A 20,123-nucleotide genomic window follows, 5' to 3' on the forward strand; every position below is an offset into this window, starting at 1 on the left:
AGCTTAAGCAAACTGCCTGACTTTAACCATGCAGAGAGACACTGGCAGTAAAGGGACCTCTGAAGGGACACATTTTATCTTTTAAGGCTGTGGGTGGTTGTGTTGTATCTGTGATGGCCCAAATGTAAATTATCACAGCCTCTGCTCACAAGATGTACAGACCTGCAACAGACCCATGGGGAATTGTTTTCCAACAAAGATTAGCTATCTTTTACTTGAACAATAGTACCTCTTGTTTTAGAGCCCAAGTCAAGTTTTATCTTTAAAAAATAATTTTAATCTATTCACAAAATTTAGCAAACATTTGTATACAATCACTGAATAATTTTTAGTATGCCATCTATTCATTCCAGCCATGAGAAAATACTATAGTAGTCAATATTAAAAGTATCTATCCATAAATTATTTTATTTCTCATTAAATGAGCACAGAGTCATTAGCATATTAATAACAGATATGTTTATTACTACATATCCATCAGTGCGGCTTTCAATACCACTTGAAACATGCATATCACCCTAGAGAAGATCGGTTTTCCAGTGCTTATTTGATACACATTACTGCAAAGCCATTATAAATTACTGAGGAGGTATTTGGTTAAAAAAATAAACAATAAATCACACTGCCCATACACATCAACTCTTGTTACCAGAGGAGAGTTGAACAGTATTTATATGGTAATTCCTATGTTAACTGGAAAACATCATGGATATATTTCATAATTCTTTACTACTGGTGTAACTGTATATGTTTTTGCAGATAGTTTCATTATTGTAGCAGGTAGTTTGGTACAAAGGTTGTACTCAATTTATAAAAATCTGACAAACCTCTATATTTTAAATTAAACCAATTACCAATGAAAAAAACACATAATTTTTTGTAAAATCTGTTTTCTGAAAAGTCTGTATTTATGGCAGTAAAAAAATTCTCTCAAATTAAGGCACTAATAGGGTAATGCAACTTCCACTGAAAATATTCTAAGAATAATTTACATTTCAAACAGTGCATACATTTTTATATGTTTGTTAACTTAATGTCTTTTCACTTAAAACCACAAAGAAATACATTATATAATTACAGAAATGATGTATCCCACAAAATGCTTTTAAACTTGGTTCTCTTGTACAGTTAGTTATGTCTCTAGTAGTAAAATAACTCAATATGGCTTGGCAAAAATGCATAGATTAAATGTAATTCTTTCCTCTTCTCCCAGTTCCCAATCTACAAAGTTGCTGAAACATATACAATATTTTGTAAAGCATAATGTAAGATATTTAATTTCTCCACAGAGCCCACTGTGGGCAATCGACAGTAAGGCTTTTAATTCTACAGTAAGGACACTGAGCTTAAAGTGACATCACTGTGTTCTTAAAACAGTTCTGAATAGTTTTGCAAGAGCACAAAAAACTTAGTTATTAAAAAAACAAAACAAAACAGAAAAACTTGTCTCATTTTGAGATATTTTCTTTACTCCTTCCACGATCTGATCTTGATAGTGATGGCCATTCCACTGAAAGTGAAAGTTCCTTCCTCTTGTTCATACGAGGAAAACGGTTCTATCATGACTGACAGGCATTTTCTAATAAATTTAAAAGGCAGCACCTTAAAAAAAATATCTAGCAAAGCTTTCCCCAACTGTACTTGCATTACATAGTAATAATTAATCTAATCTACCTGTAGGCAAACCCGCAAGGAAAAAAAAAAAAAAAAACAACAGAAAAAAAAGACAATCCTCAGTGTGCTTTTTGTGCCAAAACAAGGACAGAATAACAGCAATCTTAACCCTGAAAAGCCTGTGGTATTTGTGTCAAAAGAAACAGCCTGTCTGTTCCACATGGTTAAACAGCTCGGTTTATCAGGTAGCATCCCACATGATTCCAACACAGCAGTAGGTCACATGGTTAACTGTTGAAGGAAAAAAACAAAATCTTGTAATTTAAGAAAGACGCTTGGTTCAAAAATATAAGATACAACAACAGCTGGAAGGAGGGGTGAGAGTATGGCTCAGTGGTAGACTATTTGACTGGCATGCATGAGGCCCCGGGTTCAAACCCCATCAGCACCACCCCTATTAGTCCTAAAAACTTAGGGAAAGGCAAACATGTACACTCACACAAAGGAGTAAGAAATGACATAAAGTTTAGATAAAACAGAAGAAAGGAAAAGACACTGTAATATGATTTCCTTTTGTATTTCTTTTTTTTTTATCTTTTTTCTTTTCTTTTCTTTTTTTCTTTTTCCTTTTGTATTTCTAAAACATTTTCTTACTTATTTTAAATTGTTTTAGTCTTAGTTTATACCCTGTTAGGTGATTGAAATAGCATTCTATAGGGTTCAGGTAAATGCTGTGATATGCTTATAATAGTATAGAGGCTTGAAAATACAGAAAAGGTATGCATCATTTCATTACTGACAGAAGACAGTGAACAAAGTAAGTGAATTAAATATAGCTTCAAGCCAAGCATGCTGGCCCAGCCTCTCATCCCAACACTCTGAGGCTGAGGCAGGCAGGTCTCTGAGACTGATGCCAGGCTGGTCCACAGAGTGAGTTCCAAACAGCCAGGACTACACAAAGAAACACTCTGTCTCAAAAAAATCAATGGGGTAGGGGCAGTGTTTAATCAGGTTCTGTAATTGTTGTGGCATAAAGTATTTTTGAAAAAAAGTTCCACCTATCAAAGACTTAAAAAGAGGAATTAACTGAGTTTATTTGTAATACACTATTCATCAGTCCTAACAAATGATGTTGATTTTCAAAAGTATCCAATTCTAAAACAGTGTAAAAGATGAGGAACACTTTATGACTCATTTGCATTTAAAATGATTCTAGTGTGATAAAATAACAGGGGATAAGTTATATGTCACATCCTAATCTGTAATAGACACTGGGTATGAAAGTGTCCTACATAGTAATTCTTTTTTTTTTTTTTTTCCTGGTTTTCCGAGACAGGGTTTCTCTGTATAGCCCTGGCTGTCCTGGAACTCACTTTGTCGACCAGGCAGGCCTCGAACTCAGAAATCCGCCTGCCTCTGCCTCCCGAGTGCTGGGATCACAGGCGTGCGCCACCACGCCCGGTGTGAAGGCTTTTAATTATAGTAATAGTAGTATTTGTTTGTTGAGACAGTCTCCCTATTTAGCTCCGACTTTCCTAGCACTTGCTCTGTAGACCAGGCTGGCCTCAAGCTCACATAGACATGCCTGCCTCTCACTCTTGAGTGCTGAGCCTAAAGGTGTGGCCATCATGACTGACTAGATTTCTAATTTTAATAGACAGGTTCCAACAATTTTTATGTGACTAAACACTTTAATATTTTAGTTTTTACCTAGTTTTTCCAGATGTATTTTTGACTACTTTGCGGAAAGACTGATTTGCAGTGGATCTTGTTGACAGCGTTCGAGGAGAGGCACGGACAAAGCCAGATGGTGGGTTCTTAGGAATCTTCTTTACTAGATGAGTAACCCACTTTTTTTGTTCATCCTGAGAACATGCTAACAGCAGCATATCTCTTGCTGATGTTACATCGTAACTTACTACATTAAAAAACAAACAAGAAAAAAACTCATAAAACTTATACAATTACAACCATAATACCATATTAAAGAAATTACGAGGAACACTCCTCCATTGCTGGTGGGATTGCAAGCTTGTACAACCACTCTAGAAGTCAGTCTGGAGGTTCCTCAGAAAATTGGACATAATATACTACTGGAAGATCCAGCAATACCTCCCCCGAGCATATACTCAGAAGAAGTTCCAATTGATAATAAGAACGCATGCTCCACTATGTTCATAGCAGCCTTATTTATAATAGCCAGAAGCTGGAAAGAACCCAGATGTCCCTCAACAGAAGAATGGATACAGAAAATGTGGTACATTTACACAATGGAGTACTACTCAGCTATTACAAACAATGAATTTATGAAATTCTTGGACAAATGGATGTATCTGGAGGATATCATCCTTAGTAAGGTAACCCGATCACAAAAGAAGTCATTAGATATGCACTCACTGATAAGTGGATATTAGCCTAGAAACATAAAACTCCCAAGATACAATTTGCAAAACACAATACAATCAAGAAGAGGGAAGACCAATGGGTGGATACTTCTTTCCTCCTTAGAATAGGGAATAAAATACCCATGAAAGGAGTTACAGAGACAAAGTTTGTAGCTAAAACGAAAGGATGGACTATCCAGAGACTACCCCACCTGGGGATCCATCCCATAATCAGCCACCAAACCCAGACACTACTGAATATGCCAGCAAGATTTTGCTGAAGGGACCCTGGTGTAGCTGTCTCATATGAGGCTATGAACTAACCAGTACCCTCAGAGTGAGTGTCTCTAGCTGCATATGTAGCAGAAGATGGCCTAGTCGGCCATCACTGGGAAGAGAGGCCCCTTGGTATTGCAAACTTTATATGCCCCAGTACAGGGGAATGCCAGGGCCAAGAAGTGGGAGTGGGTGGGTAGGGGAGCAGGGCTTGGGGGGGTGGGGAGGGGAGGCTATAGGGAACTTTCGGGATAGCATTTGAAATGTATATAAAGAAAATATCTAATAAAAGTATTATAAAATAAAATAAAAGAGGAGTAGACCAGACTTCAACCTAACACGCACACAATGAATTGAGTTATGGTTTGGCAAAAAAAGGAGAACTATTATGGATTGCCTTAGAATCATAAATACTCAAATCACCCACCAGCACAAATCTGGTGTTAGAAGAGTAAGAAAGCACCTGTTAGCTTTCCCTCAGCAGAACGGCCCATCTCGTTACTGGGCAGTGTCTGGCCTTATTCCCTGGTCCCTCAAGCTGTGATAGATGACATCATTTCAAGATTTCTGGAAACCTACTTTCAACCATCACAAATGGCTAGAGATGTACTTTGAGTGTCTAGTGGTTATTTCCTGTGATAAAATTCTTTTAAAAACAAAAAAAAATTACATTCATAATTTTTCAAGGTTTTTTTTTTTTTTTCTTTTCTTTTTTTTTTTTTTTAAATTGGCTTTTCTGAGACAGGGTTTCTCTGTGTAGTACTGGCTGTCCTGGAACTTTTTTGTAGACCAAGTTAGCTTCAAACTCACAGAGATCTGCCTGCCTCTACTTTCTAAGTGCTGAGATCAAAGGCATGTACCACCAACACCTAGCAAGTTCTTAATTCTAAAGATACTATACTTAACTATACTTGGAAAGTATCTGTATCAATTTAACTAAGACTGAATTTTTTTTCTAAAAACCAAAAATATCAAAACCAATAGGCATAAACATAGGAAAAATAGTATAAAATTAGAAATATAAAAAATACAACAGTAAAACATATTTATATATAGAACCTATATCTCTTTTTTTTTCCACTTCCAATTTAAGGCAGTTTATTGTACAACTAAAGCTAATTGAAGCTCTAGTTTTGTGACCTGGAACAAATTGCTTAATGTCACTGAGTGCCTCCCTGTTGTGTCATCGTGGGGACTAGAAGAAAACCCTGGTGCAGATTGTGGAATCTCCATACTGCAAACTTCGGTTCCTGTCATACATTATGCATACAGGTATTTCCTATCCACTGAACTCATCACAGAGCAAAATTTGTTAGTGGAAAAAAAGTGATTCTTTAAAACCATATTCAGTGCCTCGAATGTTTTTACTGCCCACAGTGAGCCTAAAAATGCAAGGCCATAATCACATGCCCAGATGCACAGACATTACCACGTTAAGAAGCCATTGGATTCTGTAGGTTCTGCCTTCCTACCTTGACATCCTCATTAGGAAGCATCATTATACAAAAGGCCAGGTTTTAAATCCAGAACCTATGTCTCTTACTTAAAGCGGACAGTGTATGTCCATTTCCTCCGGCTGTCTGTGAGAGACACACTGGTGAAAACTGGAAGGGGAGCAGTAGGAGTTGCCCTAAGTTCTTCTCTCAGATGACAAGGTTTTCAGCCGCCTGCCTTTTGAAAGGGGGATGATGTGATTTCACTAGCTCTGAGAAAAGACCACCGCACGGTCCCTCAGGAATACATTAAAACCCACCTGCAGGATCCACAGCACTGAGTCATTTCACACCCTGCACCTTACCTTTGCACGGGGAAATCAAGTCCTCTTTCTTGTCTAGATGGTCTCTGTGGCACTTAACATGGCATCTTCGACACTCTAGGGCAGGTGGTGGCTTAAAGACATGCCACAAAGGTTTGGCACAGGCCTCACAGTTGGCAGGAAAGTGGTAGAGGGTAGGAATGAATTCATGGCCTTTGTGATTCTGGAAATTAGTTTTTTCACCTTGTTGAACCGGTTCCACTTCTATATCTTTTCTACATTCACCTTCATTTGCATATAGTATCTAAATTCAGGAGGGGTGAAGAAGATTGAAAAAAACCTTAATCTGTAAATAAAAATTCTACATGCATGAAAACACTGTTACCTATTTCACAAAATTGCTTCGGTAAAAGAGCTTTTAGAATTATAAATATAACATTTGTACCTGGAATATTTTAGGAATTTCTTCAGTTTCTGCTCTGTACACATCTCCTTGGGTTACAGGTCGGACATGAAACAATTTACTAAGATAGAAATATATGATATAAATCCATTATAAGAATCTCATTGGTAACAAAAGGCATACATTTCACTAAAGAGATATTAAGTGGCAAAGGAACAAAAAAAAATATGTCCAGTATCAATAATCATGTGTGTGTATATAAAAGCATGCCGTGGTATACCTTTTAGAATTTTAAGAGAAACAATAGGGGCTAGAGTGATGGCTCAGAGGTATAAATATAAGAATGTATACTGTTCTTTCAGAGGACCACAGTTTGGCTATCAGCACTCAAATCTGGTGGCTCACAGTTGCCAGTAACTCCAACTCAAAAGGCTTAAAAGGTCTCTACACTCATGTGTACATACCCTCACATATAATAAAAATAAGACTCTAAAAGTAAAACAAATGTTGACAAAAATGTATAGAAGCTAGATTACTCACATATTGCTGACAGAAACGCAAAATTGCAAATCCACTTGAAAAACAACTTGGCTACTTGTTTTATAAACTAGACTCACTCTTATTTTTACTATTCCATTCAAGCTTATCATTCATAACTAATAGTTAAAGCAGTACGAAATATTACCCAAGCTTGTTCAATTTTGTTTATCTTCTAACAAGTACTAGCTCCAAAATGTTTTATTTAACATGAAAACGTTACATTTTATGTATGGGTGCACATGCCATGGTGTATGTGTGGAAGCTAGAGAACAACGTTCTGAAGTTCATTCTCTTCCATTCTGTGGATTCCAGGGATCAAACTTACATTATCTGGCATGGCAACAAGCAACATTACCCACTAAGCCATCTTGATGGTCCTTTATTAAACTTTACATAACTCTTGAATAGCATTTCCCAAACCTCGTATTGAATTTATATTGTACACTTAAAAATTTTTAAGTAGTTGTCTCTAAGGTTCTTAAATATAGAAGCTAGTTTCATTACATATGTATTACCTGTATGATAATATAGACAAATGGAATGTGAATGAACATGCATAGAAAAACCCAATATTATTTAAAAAAGGTTATTTGTTTACATTAATTAACATAAACTACTGATGGTGTCAGTATGATGATCAAATAATGTTACACTGAAAAAAAAAATTGGGGGCTGGAGCAATGGCTCAACAGTTAAGAAAACTGGCTGCTCTTCTAGAAGACCTGGGTTCAATTCTCATCACCCACATGGCAGCTCACACCTGCCTGTATCTTAGGTTCCAGAGGATCCAACACCTTCCCTCACACAGACATATATGCAGGCAAAACAACAATAAATATCAAGTAAAACTAAAATAAAAAAGGATTTCCTGTGATAAGTGTTTTGCTTGCATGTATATATGTGAACCGTGTGTCTGCTTGGTACTTATGGAGGCCAGGAGAGGCTGATGAAGCCCCTCGAACTGCAGCTATGGTTGTGGGCTTCCATGTGGATGCTGAGAAAGAAACCTGAGCTCTCTGCAAAAGCATATCAAGTACTCTTTTTTTTTTTTTTTTTTTGGTTTTTTGAGCCAGGGTTTCTCTGTGTAGCCCTGGCTGTCCTGGGACTCACTTTGTAGACCAGGCTGGCCTCAAACTCAGAAATCCGCCTGCCTCTGCCTCCGGAGTGCTGGGATTAAAGGCGTGAGCCACCACGCCCAGCTGAAATTTGCTTTTTAAAGTACATAAATCTTGTATACATAATTTCCCTTCTCACATTTTGCTAAGGCTAGACTTTATTTAAATTGTACATGTGTGCTTATTTGTGTCAATGTGGATGCAAACATGCCATGTGCATATATGAAAGTCAGGGGAAACGTATGAGTATTGGTTTTCACTTTTTCACCTTCTTTGAGACAGGTTGTCTTTGCCACTGTGCAAGCCACGCTAGCTGGCCATCAGGCTTCTGGAGATCCTCCTGTTTGTCTCCCAGCACCCTGCAGTGGTGCTGGGATTAGGTGCTCAGCCCTAGCATCCACCTTTCACATGGGTTCTGAGGATCCATCAGAACTCGGGCACTTAGGCTTGTGAAGCAAATGCAAATTCTACCCAGTGGGCCATCTTGTTTAGAATGGGTCATGATGTTTAAATAACACGCAACGACAAGCAGTTCTGAAAATAACTCATAAGTAAAAAGTCAAACAATGAAAAAAAATTCAATCAAAGGCAACTTACTCTATGTCTAACACCATAGATGGACTGGATTGTTCCTTATCTTGTTCATCATTATAGAACAAGATCTTTTTGCTGCTTACCACAACATACTGAAATGATAAAGAGAGAAGAATGAAAACAGCAACATTAACTCGATTTAAATTGACTAGCATATTTTCTATTTGTGTTTCCACTATACTGCATTAACTTAAAGTCAATTTTAGTAATAGAGCAGTTAAGATTTACACTTTATAGTAAAACATGTAACAAAATTATCAATGAGAAGAAATTAGATATATGGTACCTGTTTCTTCCAGCCATATCTTTTGATATTTCCTCTATTTGGTACAGAAAGCCAACCTTCAATTCTTGACTCTAGGTGGGAAAAATAGGTATAGTAGTAGTCAATCTTAAATTTTAAAATCAAAGGAAAAACTGCAATTGGTCTGACAGCATGCAACAACAAGCAACAGAAAACAGGTAAACAAATAAATGCTGTAATTTGCTCTTTCATGCTTCAATCACACATATTAGCTTTAATGGTCAAATAAAGACTGCAGAAAAAAATCCAAAGCCACTTTCCCCATAAAACTAACATTTAGTACTCAATTGAAAACATATGAAATAATAATGTCTTTAAGAGCCAGGCATGACTGGAATGAGAGACAGCTTAAATGGGATATGATATATAATATTTTAAATATTATATGACATTCATATAAAAATGCTCAGCAAAAAAAAAAAAGAAAAAGAAAAAGGAAAAAAAATGCAGCATGTTGAACAATTCAGAGCCATGATTTATTTACATAAGAGCAGGCAAAAGTACTGAGGTGTCCTATTACTCACAGAAGAGTAGAAGATAAATAAATAAGGAATGCAGGCAGAATCAACTAGATACAAAGAATAAGAGACAAGCATTTTATTTGTTTTCTCAGTAAAATATTTTAATAAATTGAGTAAAACACACAACAACTTCAGTAAAATTGTTCAAATTTGGCTGGGAGGCACTTAATTCTACATATAAGTCTAATTCCAAACCTTCTCAAACTAATGAAATATGCTATTTTTTATGCTTATTTAATTCAATAAACAAGCAAAAAAAAAAAAAGAAGAAATAAGTAGGTTAACTGCTAGTATTTATACCTTAAATTGCTGACTATAATTAAAGCTTTTTATAGCAACTGTTGTACTATTACATAATGTTTATTCCTTTTGTGGTGCTATGCATCAAACTCCGGGCACTGGGCATGCTCGGCCAGTGCGCTACCAGACTTAATATATCTAAAGTTTATTAGATGTGTCTGAGAAATAAAGATGCTTCTTTTAGAGATGGTTATATCAGGTTGTACGTAAACAAACAAACAAACAAAAACCCCCAAAACTCAAGCTCTTTCTATATTAATGTTATATTTAACACATTAAAAAAAATAGAAGGTAGGGCTGGAGAGATGGCTCAGCAGTTAAGAGAACAGACTGCTCTTCCAGAGGTCCTGATAAAGTCCCAGCAACCACATGGTGGCTCACAACCATCTGTAATGTGATCCAATGCCCTCTTCTGTGTGTCTGAAGAGAGTGACAGTGTACTCACAAACAAAAAAATTCCCTCTTCACATAAAGCTGAAAAGCTCAGTCTTACAGGAATAACAACAGGTGTCATTACTAAATATTTGATTGTCAAAATGCTTCGCAAGTGATACATCATATTATAAAGTTGTACAGTCTTGGATTATAGGATATATTATTTTTTAAAAATTATTTATATATGAGTATTCTACCTTCACAGACACCAAAAGAGAGGATCAGATCTCAATACAGATTGTTGTGAGCCACCATGTGGGTGCTGGGAATTGAGTTAAATAAAGGACCTGAGCAGTCAGTGCTCTTAACTGCTGAACTATCTCTCCAGACGCAGAATATCATTCTTACATACAATTCTATTTTCACCCACTTAAAAAATTGTGACACCAAGGCTTAGGAAAGGTGCCTCATCTTTCTGTATGTGTAAAAGCTCCAGGGCTCAAACCCCCTATGTCTTAACTTCTGAGTTTATGTTGCTAAAATACAATGGTAGTCTATTTTCAAACAAGTCTCACAGTATTGTTACTGAATGTAATATTTCTCTTGTTGTCACTTCCACCAGTTAATTAACGTCTCAAAGATTTTATGTTAGTATGAAAACTTCTTTAAATGAAATTGTGGTAAGTTAAATTCAAGTTTTCTATATTTCTACTTGGCTTTCTCTTAACTGATACTATTTACTTTCTCTAGTTCTAATATTTGATCTGAGAACTGAAATCAGTGATTATAGATTTAATCTCAATCTCTCTCTCTGTTACACACATACTCACTCATACTCACACTCACAGAGATGGCTCAGCTTAGAGGCTCACAACACAGCAATCATGACACTAGCTTCACTGTTTCCTCTCCTTATTAATAATTAGCCACAGAAGTAAAACAAACAAACAAACAAAAATAAAACCCTGGATTTTTATATAATGTATTTATAAAGTTTTTAATTGAAAAAATGTCTGTAGTATTGCAACACCAATAACTGACTCTTACCCAAATGACAGACTGAGCCCAATTGGATGTAAATTAATAGCTAGCAGAGGCAATTTAAATATCAAAGTTATTTTTTTAGACTACCAAAGTGTATTTTAATATATTACTTACAATTTAATAGAGGTAGAGAACCAGTATGCAGTGTTCTTGTTATATTCAAAAGTGACAAAGCAAACACCATTAATTAATGCTGAAATATAGAAGCATAGCCTCCAACTCAGGCTGGGTAAGGTCAGAAGCCCTCATAGACTTGGAAACTCACTCAGTGATCCCTACTCTCTGGCTTAAGTTTCAGAGCATGAGATCCAAGGGAGCGGGAAAACAAAATGTAAGAGATAATGAGTGCTTTTCTAATGCTTTATACCCTACATACTCTTCAGATAACAATCAACAATTCCAAAAGAAGGCAAGAAAAAGACTGAGAAAGACGACTTTTTTAGTGATTTATTCTTATTGTATGTGCACCAGTGTTTTGCCTGCATGTATGTCTGTGTGAGGGTTTTGGATCCTCCCCTGGAATTGGAGTTACAGGTAATTGTGAGCTGCCATTTGGGTGCCGGGAACTGAACCTAAGCTTTTTGGAAGAGTAACCAATGCTCTTAACTACTGAGCCATCTCTCTAGCCCAAAGAGAAGCCATTATTATACAGAAGCGATTTTGTCATTTGGGCATGAGACAAACTGTAACTCTGGTAATCCCCATAGTCACAGCCTGTCAGATGACAACCTGGCAGAACTAGGGAGAGGACGAAACCATAATAGAACAAGTAAAGATGTGTGCTTATATGGATATGGGTGTTTTTGTCTGCATGTATATCCACACACCAGAAGAGGTAATCTGATTCCATAGCATTCAGTTATAGACAATTGTGAACCACCATGTGGTTGGTGGGGATGGGACTCAGGACCTCAGAAAAACAACTAGTGCTTTTAACTCTTGAGCCATCTCTCCAGACCCCAATAAAATTTTGTCATCTTTAGAAACTATTATAGAGAAGTGAATAATATACTATCTATATTAAGGATGAATATTAAAATACTTTAGAGAATTTCTCCTAGATATTACTATAAAGAATTTTTTATTTGTCAAAGAAACTATTTTTAAGCATATAGTATATGAAAAATGTAGTATGAATGTTCAATAGAGAAGCAAAGAGGGTAAAGTAGTTTACAATTGCAATGCTGGGGAGCAGATCCAAGGTCTCTGCACGAGGAGCAAGTGTTCTAATCTACTAAGCTATTCTCCAGCCTGAAGGGAAAAGTGATTTTGCTAAAGATTATCCTTTAATTTCTACATCCAATAGGAAAGTCAGAGTTTAGCTTGTTTTTTATTTTTCTCTAAAGTTCCAATAATGACATTACAGTGATGATGAAGAATACCCAAAAGTACTTTGACATTTGATACTCAGAAACAAAATCTTCAAAAACAAAAACAAATGTAAAACAGGGCCTGTAAAAACATTTAAATCCTTTTGTCAAATGACTCTGTTTATCTCCTAGATCAGGGTTCTGAAGTCAAAGTGGATGTCTAACCTAAAGCCTACCAATCATACCACCTCATGTGCTTGCTTAGTCTGGAGCTCACCAATTTATCTTCTGACTCAAGTCTTCTAATAATAGTCACTAATAATGCATGAGTCTCTGAAAAGTTAGACAAAGCCAGTAAGATATTCTAAAGCTAATAGAAATGCATAGGATAAAGAAAAAGCCCTACTCAAGATTTTTGATTGACATTAGACCCATTTACTCCAGAAGTATCATGTGGTTAATAAAAATTGAGTTAACAATTTCATTTCAAAAACTAAATCATAATTGTCCTGGCTGTCCTCTACCCTGTTAACTGAATAAAAGCCAGAGTTATCTGTTAAGAGAAACCCCAGATGAAAAAAATGCTTCTATTAGATTGCCTATAGCCAAGTCTGAAATGCACTTTTCTTAAATAATAACTTATGTGCGGAGGGCCTAGCTCTCTGTGGATGGCACCACCTCTGGGCAGGCAGTCCTATGTTGTATAAGAAAGCATGCTGAGCAAGCCATGGGAGGCAAACCCGTGTTCTCCCATGGCTTTTGCTTTAGTTCCTGCCTTCAGGTTCCTGATTGAGGTCCTTCCCCAACTTCTCTCAGAGATATGAGTGTGACCTGAGAACTACCAAAACAATTTTATTTATTTATGTCAGGTCTATGAATACTTTGCCTGCATGTTATCTGTGCACCTCTTACGTGCCTAGTACTCATGGCGTCTAGGAGACAGTGCTTAGGAGTGGAGTTATACTTGTGAGGCACCATGTGTATGCTCTGATCCTCTAGATGAGCCAGCCACTAGTGCTCGAAATCACTCAAACACCTCTCCACTATCAAGTTGCTTTTGGTCATGATTTTTTTTTTTTTAATCACAGCAATAACTTAAAGACAACAGAGGCTCTTATTAACCAATAGTCATCTTCCTATGATGGGAAGCTAAAAGTTTCTAGAGGCAGAAGCTGTATAAAGAGGCAAACCCTGCGAGACAGAAATGCCCGACTTTAAGAACAGGAAGTGCAGGCCTATCTGCCCTCACAGAGATCTGACTTGGAGCAAGCCGAGATAGTAAAGCAGGAGGGCAGAGATTACATGATATTAAGTACACGGTCCCTTGACTACCACTTTCCTGAACAACCAAAAACTTTCTAAGGTAGTCTATCAACTTTATGAAAATAGAAACTATAGTATATTCTGGTGAAATGTATTACTTATCTAGCTTAATAAAATACCTTTTTACTCATGTATCACTTAGGAAATATACTAAAATATATTTTCCATTACTTTGTTAAAAAAATAAAACACTTCAGAAACACTGAACTAGAATGTTGGCATAGCAAATATGCATAGTATTTGTAAATGCATGTTTCAAAATTTTTTTAGAATCATCTTATTTGTGTGTATGTGGTGTTTTTATTTGTTTGTTTGTTTGCCTGCATATATGTTTGTGTACCCTGTGCAGCCCTGGTGGCTGTGCAGAGCCAGAGGAGGGTATTGGATTCCTTAGAACTGAAATTACAGATGGTTGTGAACCATCATGCAGGAATGCTCTTAGCCACTGAGCCATCTCTTTAGCTACACATCCTATTCACTTCATCTGAACTTCAATTAAGCCAAGAATGTGTATTTATTCATTCATTATTTTTTATTTACTTTAATTAGGGAAAGAAGAAGAAATGAAACATTAGGCATTTATTTCTACTCAATTTTTGTTATCCCCTTGACAAAGTCTACAAAAGGGTTCTCACTAATATATTGGATAGGATTCTACTTATAGCTGCTATAGTTCTGCGCTCTCTGTCTCTTCCCCTCCCTCTCCTCCTCCCTCTCTGCGTGTGCGTGCATGCATGCATGTGTGCGTGTGTGTTGTCTGTCTCTCTGTCTCTGTCTCTCTCCCAAAATACATAAGCATTAAGCACTGAGTACTCATAAAAACACATTAAAGCAGAGAAAGTAGTGTACACCTTTAAGCTCAGGATGGGGGTTGAGGATAAGGCGGAGGCAGACAGTTCTATGAGGCCAGCCTGGTCTACAGATGAGTTCCAGGACAGCCAGAGCTACACAGAGAAATCCCATGTTGACAAACAAAAAACAAAGCAAAGCAAAACAAAATAACAAATTTTCTTTGAACACCTTCAGGGGTTTCCTCAGGCACAGCCTATTAGTACATTTGAATAACCTGTTTACTTGAGCAAATCTGAGTGACAGAGCACAATTCTTACCTGGAAGGTTTCCATCAGTTTCATCTGCACTAGGAAAACTAGCAACACTAGTTGAATCCGAAAGGTCCAAAAGTTTTGCCCGCAACTGCTCAATATCACTCTCTTTGCTAGCCAACTGCATTTGAAGTTCATTTCTATGTGTACATTCTTCTACCAATTGCTATTTTTGAAAAAAAAAAAAAAAAGATGATAAAAATAACCAGACTCAAATAATTCTGACAGTAATCATTTAAATGTAAATGAGTAACTAAAAATTGTAAGTGTGAAACATGTTGTACACTATGGATGTTTATTACTATGGTTAGGTTTTCTTTTGGAAATGTGGTTGGCTGGTTGGTCCAGAACTTCTTAGCTCAAGCAGTCTTTCTGCCTGTTTCAAGTAGCTAGATCAGGAGTATGCTACTGTACCTGGCAACTGCCACAGATGATGATGTTTTCTGATGAAGAAACTAGCTTCTTTCCGAGTTCAGTGCTAAAGGTAAATAAACTCCTTTTCCCCTCATTTTTTAAAGATTTATTTTACTTTATGTGTATGAATGTTTTGCCTGCATGCATGTATGTGTACCACATGTGTGCCTGTTGGATCCCCTGGAACTGGGGTTACAGATGATTGTGAGCCACCATATGGTGCTAGGAATCAAACCTAGAGCAACAAATACTCCAGACTTTGTAAAGAAAAGTTTCTTTCTTTTTTTTTTTTTCTTTAAATTATAAGGTATGAAAAAGTACTTAAAACATCAGTAAACTATTTTCTGGCTCCAAATGAATTAATTCTTAAAGCACAGAAAATTAAAGATAAAAGCCTGGATATAAGTGATTTAAGACAATACTGTCTTATGTTATATTAAATGCCAAATATAACTTATTGGTATTTTGACTTTAGAAAAGTAGATATTGAATGCTTCTATTAAAAACCTCTAAATTAACCATAATCAATATAACAGCCATATTCCAAATTCAGTTACACCTGAAAAACAAAAATCCTTGACTGTCTTTCAAACCAGGGCCTCTAATCAACCTAGTAAAAATAATTCAAGTCATGACCACTGAGAGGAAAAAGAGCATTCTTTTACATTTTCTTACATTCTTTAGAGAGAACTGTTAGTATTAGAGCATATGCTTGAAATGTAAACACTATAGATTAAAATATAAACTTTAACACGACCAAGTCTACTTTAAGCATGGCAGGTACCAACTGGAGATGATCCCGCCATGCTGTACACACACAGACCTTACCGCTTGCATGTCATTCAGCTCCTTCTGGTGTTTCACCACCATTTGGTTAAATTTTTCTCTCTCTTGGTTAAGTTCCAGTTGTAGCTTTCTATTTTCCTTTTCTTTTTTTCTTAAATCTTGTGTATTAGCTTTCTTTCGATCAATTTTAAAATCTTTGCGATTCATTATTTCTGCCAACTTGTTAACAGCCTGTTCAAACATTAAAATAGTATTTGTAAGAATCAATATACTATAGTTATTCAATTTTAATGTCTATTAAAATGTATTGGTTTTCAAAGTTATGTAGGACTTTTTTTCCTTTGTCTCTGTGTGTAAAATTATGTTTCTACAAAACAAACTAGTCAAGGCTAGGATATGAATAGTGGTTCACATAACTAAAACTGATGTCTTATTTAGCACAATGTAAGAATCAGGCTTGTAAAACAAAGTCCATTGTTTAAAAATACTGCAGTATATATTACTGCACACAAGATATAAAGAAATATAACTATGCTCCAAATATTCTAGCTGGTAAAGGAGGAAAACAGATAAGCTATACAGAACATGAAACACATGCAACGGTGCTATGGAGACATGAAGACCCCTAGAGAAGTTAAGATAAGCTCCCTAGAATGTGCCACAGGTTTCCCCTCTTTTCTCTCTCCTCCTCCCACTTCCACCCTCATCACTTGAGTATGTAGGTAGTTGGCCAGGAACTTATTACACAGATCATATTGGTCTCAAACTCAGAGAGATCCATTTGCCTCTGTATTATGAGCACTGTGATTAAAGGAGTATGCAACTGCACTCCGTTCCACGTTTCTTAAGAGGATTAGGAGATGGATAACCAAGAAAAGCATATGAAGGCAGTGATAACATTGTAAGCACAGGTTAAAAAAAAAAGGCTAGAGAGATCTCTTTCCTTTGGGCTAGTAGAAAAGCAAGATCCATTATCTGATTAGGCCACACAGCCCTTTTCTTTTGCCATGTTTGTGTACACTTGTGTGTATGTTCATGTGTACAGAGGCCAAAGGCTGATATTCGGTGTCTTCTTCAATCACTCTCTACATTATTGTTGTTGTTGTTTTAAATGACATATTTTTATCATATGTATATGAGCATTTGTTTACTTGAATGCATATGTGTCTACCATATACATGCATAGTATTCATGGATAGGAACATAAAAAATGAAAATGATAGATCTGATCCCATTAAGAGAGGAAAAAGTCCTAATTTAGATCTCATCTATACCGATAAGGTTCCCTTTAGGATGAGGTACCCTGAATAATTTCTAATGCATATTTAGAGTTTGCAATAATAAATCTAACACATACTTTAAAAATAAATTCAGAAACATATGAAGAATAAAAGGTCAGTGTAGCACCACATTCCTCAAGGGCAAGCTCTACTAAAGCCTTCTGCATTTCTTTCAATTTTCTGGCTGCATATCTAAGTTGGTTGTAAGTTGCTCAGTGTAAGTACTGTGAACCGAATCCAGGTCTTCTACAAGAGCAGTACGTGCTTTTAAGTGCTAAACTGTCGTTTAATTTGTTTCCTGGTTTATTATTAAGGTTAAGTATTTTTCAAATGTTTGCTAGACAATATTTTTCTTATGTACTGGTATTTTTATTTACAGATGTTAATATTGGCAAGTATTCTCTTCAGTTTGTCTCATTTAAACTTTTGTTGATAGGTCCTCCACAGACATGTGACCTTTTATGTAATAAGTGTATCTTTTCTTTCATAGTCTCTGTTCTATACTAAAGGTGACATCTGTACTTGAAGGATTTAAAAAAAAAAAATCAGTCAAGCACATTTATAAGAGATTATTTTTAGCTGCAATGTATAGGATCAATAAGAAAGATTATGGGTAAAGTTCCCCTGAAGATGAGGCACCCACCTCTCAGTAATTTTAATACACATTTAGATGATTGAATAATAAACCTAACATGTACTTACTTAAAAATAAAATTACTGACTGTCCTCAATTATTTAATCTAATTTTACTAAAAGCAGAGAAAAGCAATTACTGTTTTAAAGAAAAAAAAAAAAAACAACTGAAGCACTCAGTTTCTGATCTACTGGGTAACTTAGTATAATGATAAGACACACAGTTTTTTGCCTCCCCCATCCCAACCTTTTCCTGAGATAGGGTTTCATGTCAAGACATTAAATTTTTTGTTTTTTGTTTATTCGAGACAGGGTTTCTCCTTGTAGTCCTGGCTGTCCTTGAACTCAGAAATTCGCCTGCCTCTGCCTCCCAAGTGCTGGAATTAAAGGCGTGCGCCACCACACCCGGCTAAGACATTAAGCTTAATGACAAAATCAAACAAAAAACTAAGCCATATGCATATTCAAATGCAAAACAAAATGGTAAACCACCGTCCTACAGTTTGTTTCTCATTCCCACACTATTTCTCTGGCTATGGATCTAATATATCTTCTCTTCATGTTTCCTAGTGTCAACAATAGGTTATCAAACACATCACATTCTTAGAGTGCTGGGGATGGAACTCAGGTCTTCATGAATACTAAGCAATTGCTCTAGTACTGAGCTGTGTCATTATACACTTGTCACAGACTTGTGATCATAGCCTGATATACACTGATCAATTATACGTCTCAAGTAAGTCTTCTATATCTAACAGGGATATACTTTATTTGTTCTAATGAAAAGCTAAACCTTAGGACTTTCATTTAGTAAAAAACATACATAAAGAACAATTATTAGTTTTCTGATTATATGATACTCAAATGCAAACCACTAGGAAGGGCTGATGGCACATATACCTGTGTTTTAAGGGTCCGTTCGGTACTGATATTCTTTTCAAAAGCAGCCTTAAGATTATTTATTTCTTCCTCCTTCTTCAATTTATATTCTGCCAATAAATTGTGTAAACTGTTATTGTGCAGCATTAGATACTTTTATCTGCATTCCAAAATAACAATGACCTCAATTATTGAAAATACTATATACTACGCAGTATTACATAGTACCTTTCAGCAATTTCACTATGGTAACTGGTTGCTTTTTTTTTTTTTTGGTTTGTTTGTTTTTTAATACATGTAGGCCAGCTTGTCCTTGAACTCCCAATTCTCTTGTCTCTACCTCCCAAGTGCTGGGACTGCATGAATTTACCAATTGTCCAGCTCCTTAATATTCTTAAGGGTACATAAGTTAGTCAATATATGAAAACAAGCACTTAAAAGCCCAAAATAAGGGGCTGGAGAGATGGCTCAGTGGTTAAGAGCACTGACTGCTCTTCCAAAGGTCCTGAGTTCAATTCCCAGCAACCATATGATGGCTCACAACCATCTGTAATAGAATCTGATGTCCTCTTTTGGTGTGTCTGAGACAGCTACAGTGTGCTCATATACATAAAATAATTCTTTAAAAACAAAGACAAAGTAAAACATAACTAGAGACTAATCTCAGAATTAGCTTTACATTTTCCTTCTTTTGTTAAAAAGGTATCAACCAGGCTAATCTGGAACTCTGCATCATCATGAATGGCTACATAGATCATGAGCCCACTCTTAGCATGGAGCATTTGGAGACAATCAGACAGGCCAAAGAGGGCATCAGATTCCTTGAATATGGAGTTACAGGGAGTTTTAAGCTGTCCAATATGGGTGCTAGGAACCAAACGTGGATCGTGGATCTTCTAGAAGAGCAACAAGGTCTCTTAATGGATGAGACCATCAATAAAAAAAAATTAAAGGTACTTATCATTAACTTCGTTAAAATTATTTTTATTTTATGTGTATGAACGTTTTGTCTGCACACATATTTCTGGTTCCTTCAGAAACCATAAGGAAGCTATTGGATTGAAGCTGGACCTAAAGATGAGGCACAACTCACAGAAGGGAGCTGCCATGTGGGTGCTGGGAACTGAACCTGGGTCTTCTTTAAGAGCAGCGACTGCTCATCATTTCTA

The 20,123-nt window shown here is 36.2% G+C and overlaps 1 protein-coding gene across 3 annotated transcripts in view; it reads right to left on the reverse strand.

The window, feature by feature from the left end:
* Positions 1 to 254: 254 nt before the first annotated feature.
* Rock1 (Rho-associated coiled-coil containing protein kinase 1) overlaps positions 255 to 20,123 on the reverse strand; it is a 117,851-nt gene continuing 97,982 nt past the window's right edge. The window contains exons 25-34 of one of the 3 annotated variants that reach the window (XR_001782350.2): positions 18,976 to 19,064; positions 16,205 to 16,393; positions 14,969 to 15,128; positions 9,511 to 9,554; positions 8,969 to 9,039; positions 8,686 to 8,774; positions 6,476 to 6,554; positions 6,073 to 6,334; positions 3,325 to 3,532; positions 382 to 1,905 (exon numbers count right to left, since the gene is read on the reverse strand). Coding sequence is in view for 2 of the 3 variants with exons in the window: in NM_009071.2 (NP_033097.1) it covers positions 1,902 to 1,905; positions 3,325 to 3,532; positions 6,073 to 6,334; positions 6,476 to 6,554; positions 8,686 to 8,774; positions 8,969 to 9,039; positions 14,969 to 15,128; positions 16,205 to 16,393; positions 18,976 to 19,064 (1,151 nt within the window). In the remaining variant the exon portion in view is untranslated. Of the gene's footprint in view, positions 1,906 to 3,324; positions 3,533 to 6,072; positions 6,335 to 6,475; positions 6,555 to 8,685; positions 8,775 to 8,968; positions 9,040 to 9,510; positions 9,555 to 14,968; positions 15,129 to 16,204; positions 16,394 to 18,975; positions 19,065 to 20,123 lie in introns of all 3 variants that reach the window. The other 2 variants (NM_009071.2, XM_006525725.2) reach the window with 2 other exon arrangements.

The sequence above is a fragment of the Mus musculus genome, chromosome 18 (assembly GCF_000001635.26).
Source record: "Mus musculus strain C57BL/6J chromosome 18, GRCm38.p6 C57BL/6J".
Lineage (NCBI taxonomy): Eukaryota > Metazoa > Chordata > Mammalia > Rodentia > Muridae > Mus > Mus musculus.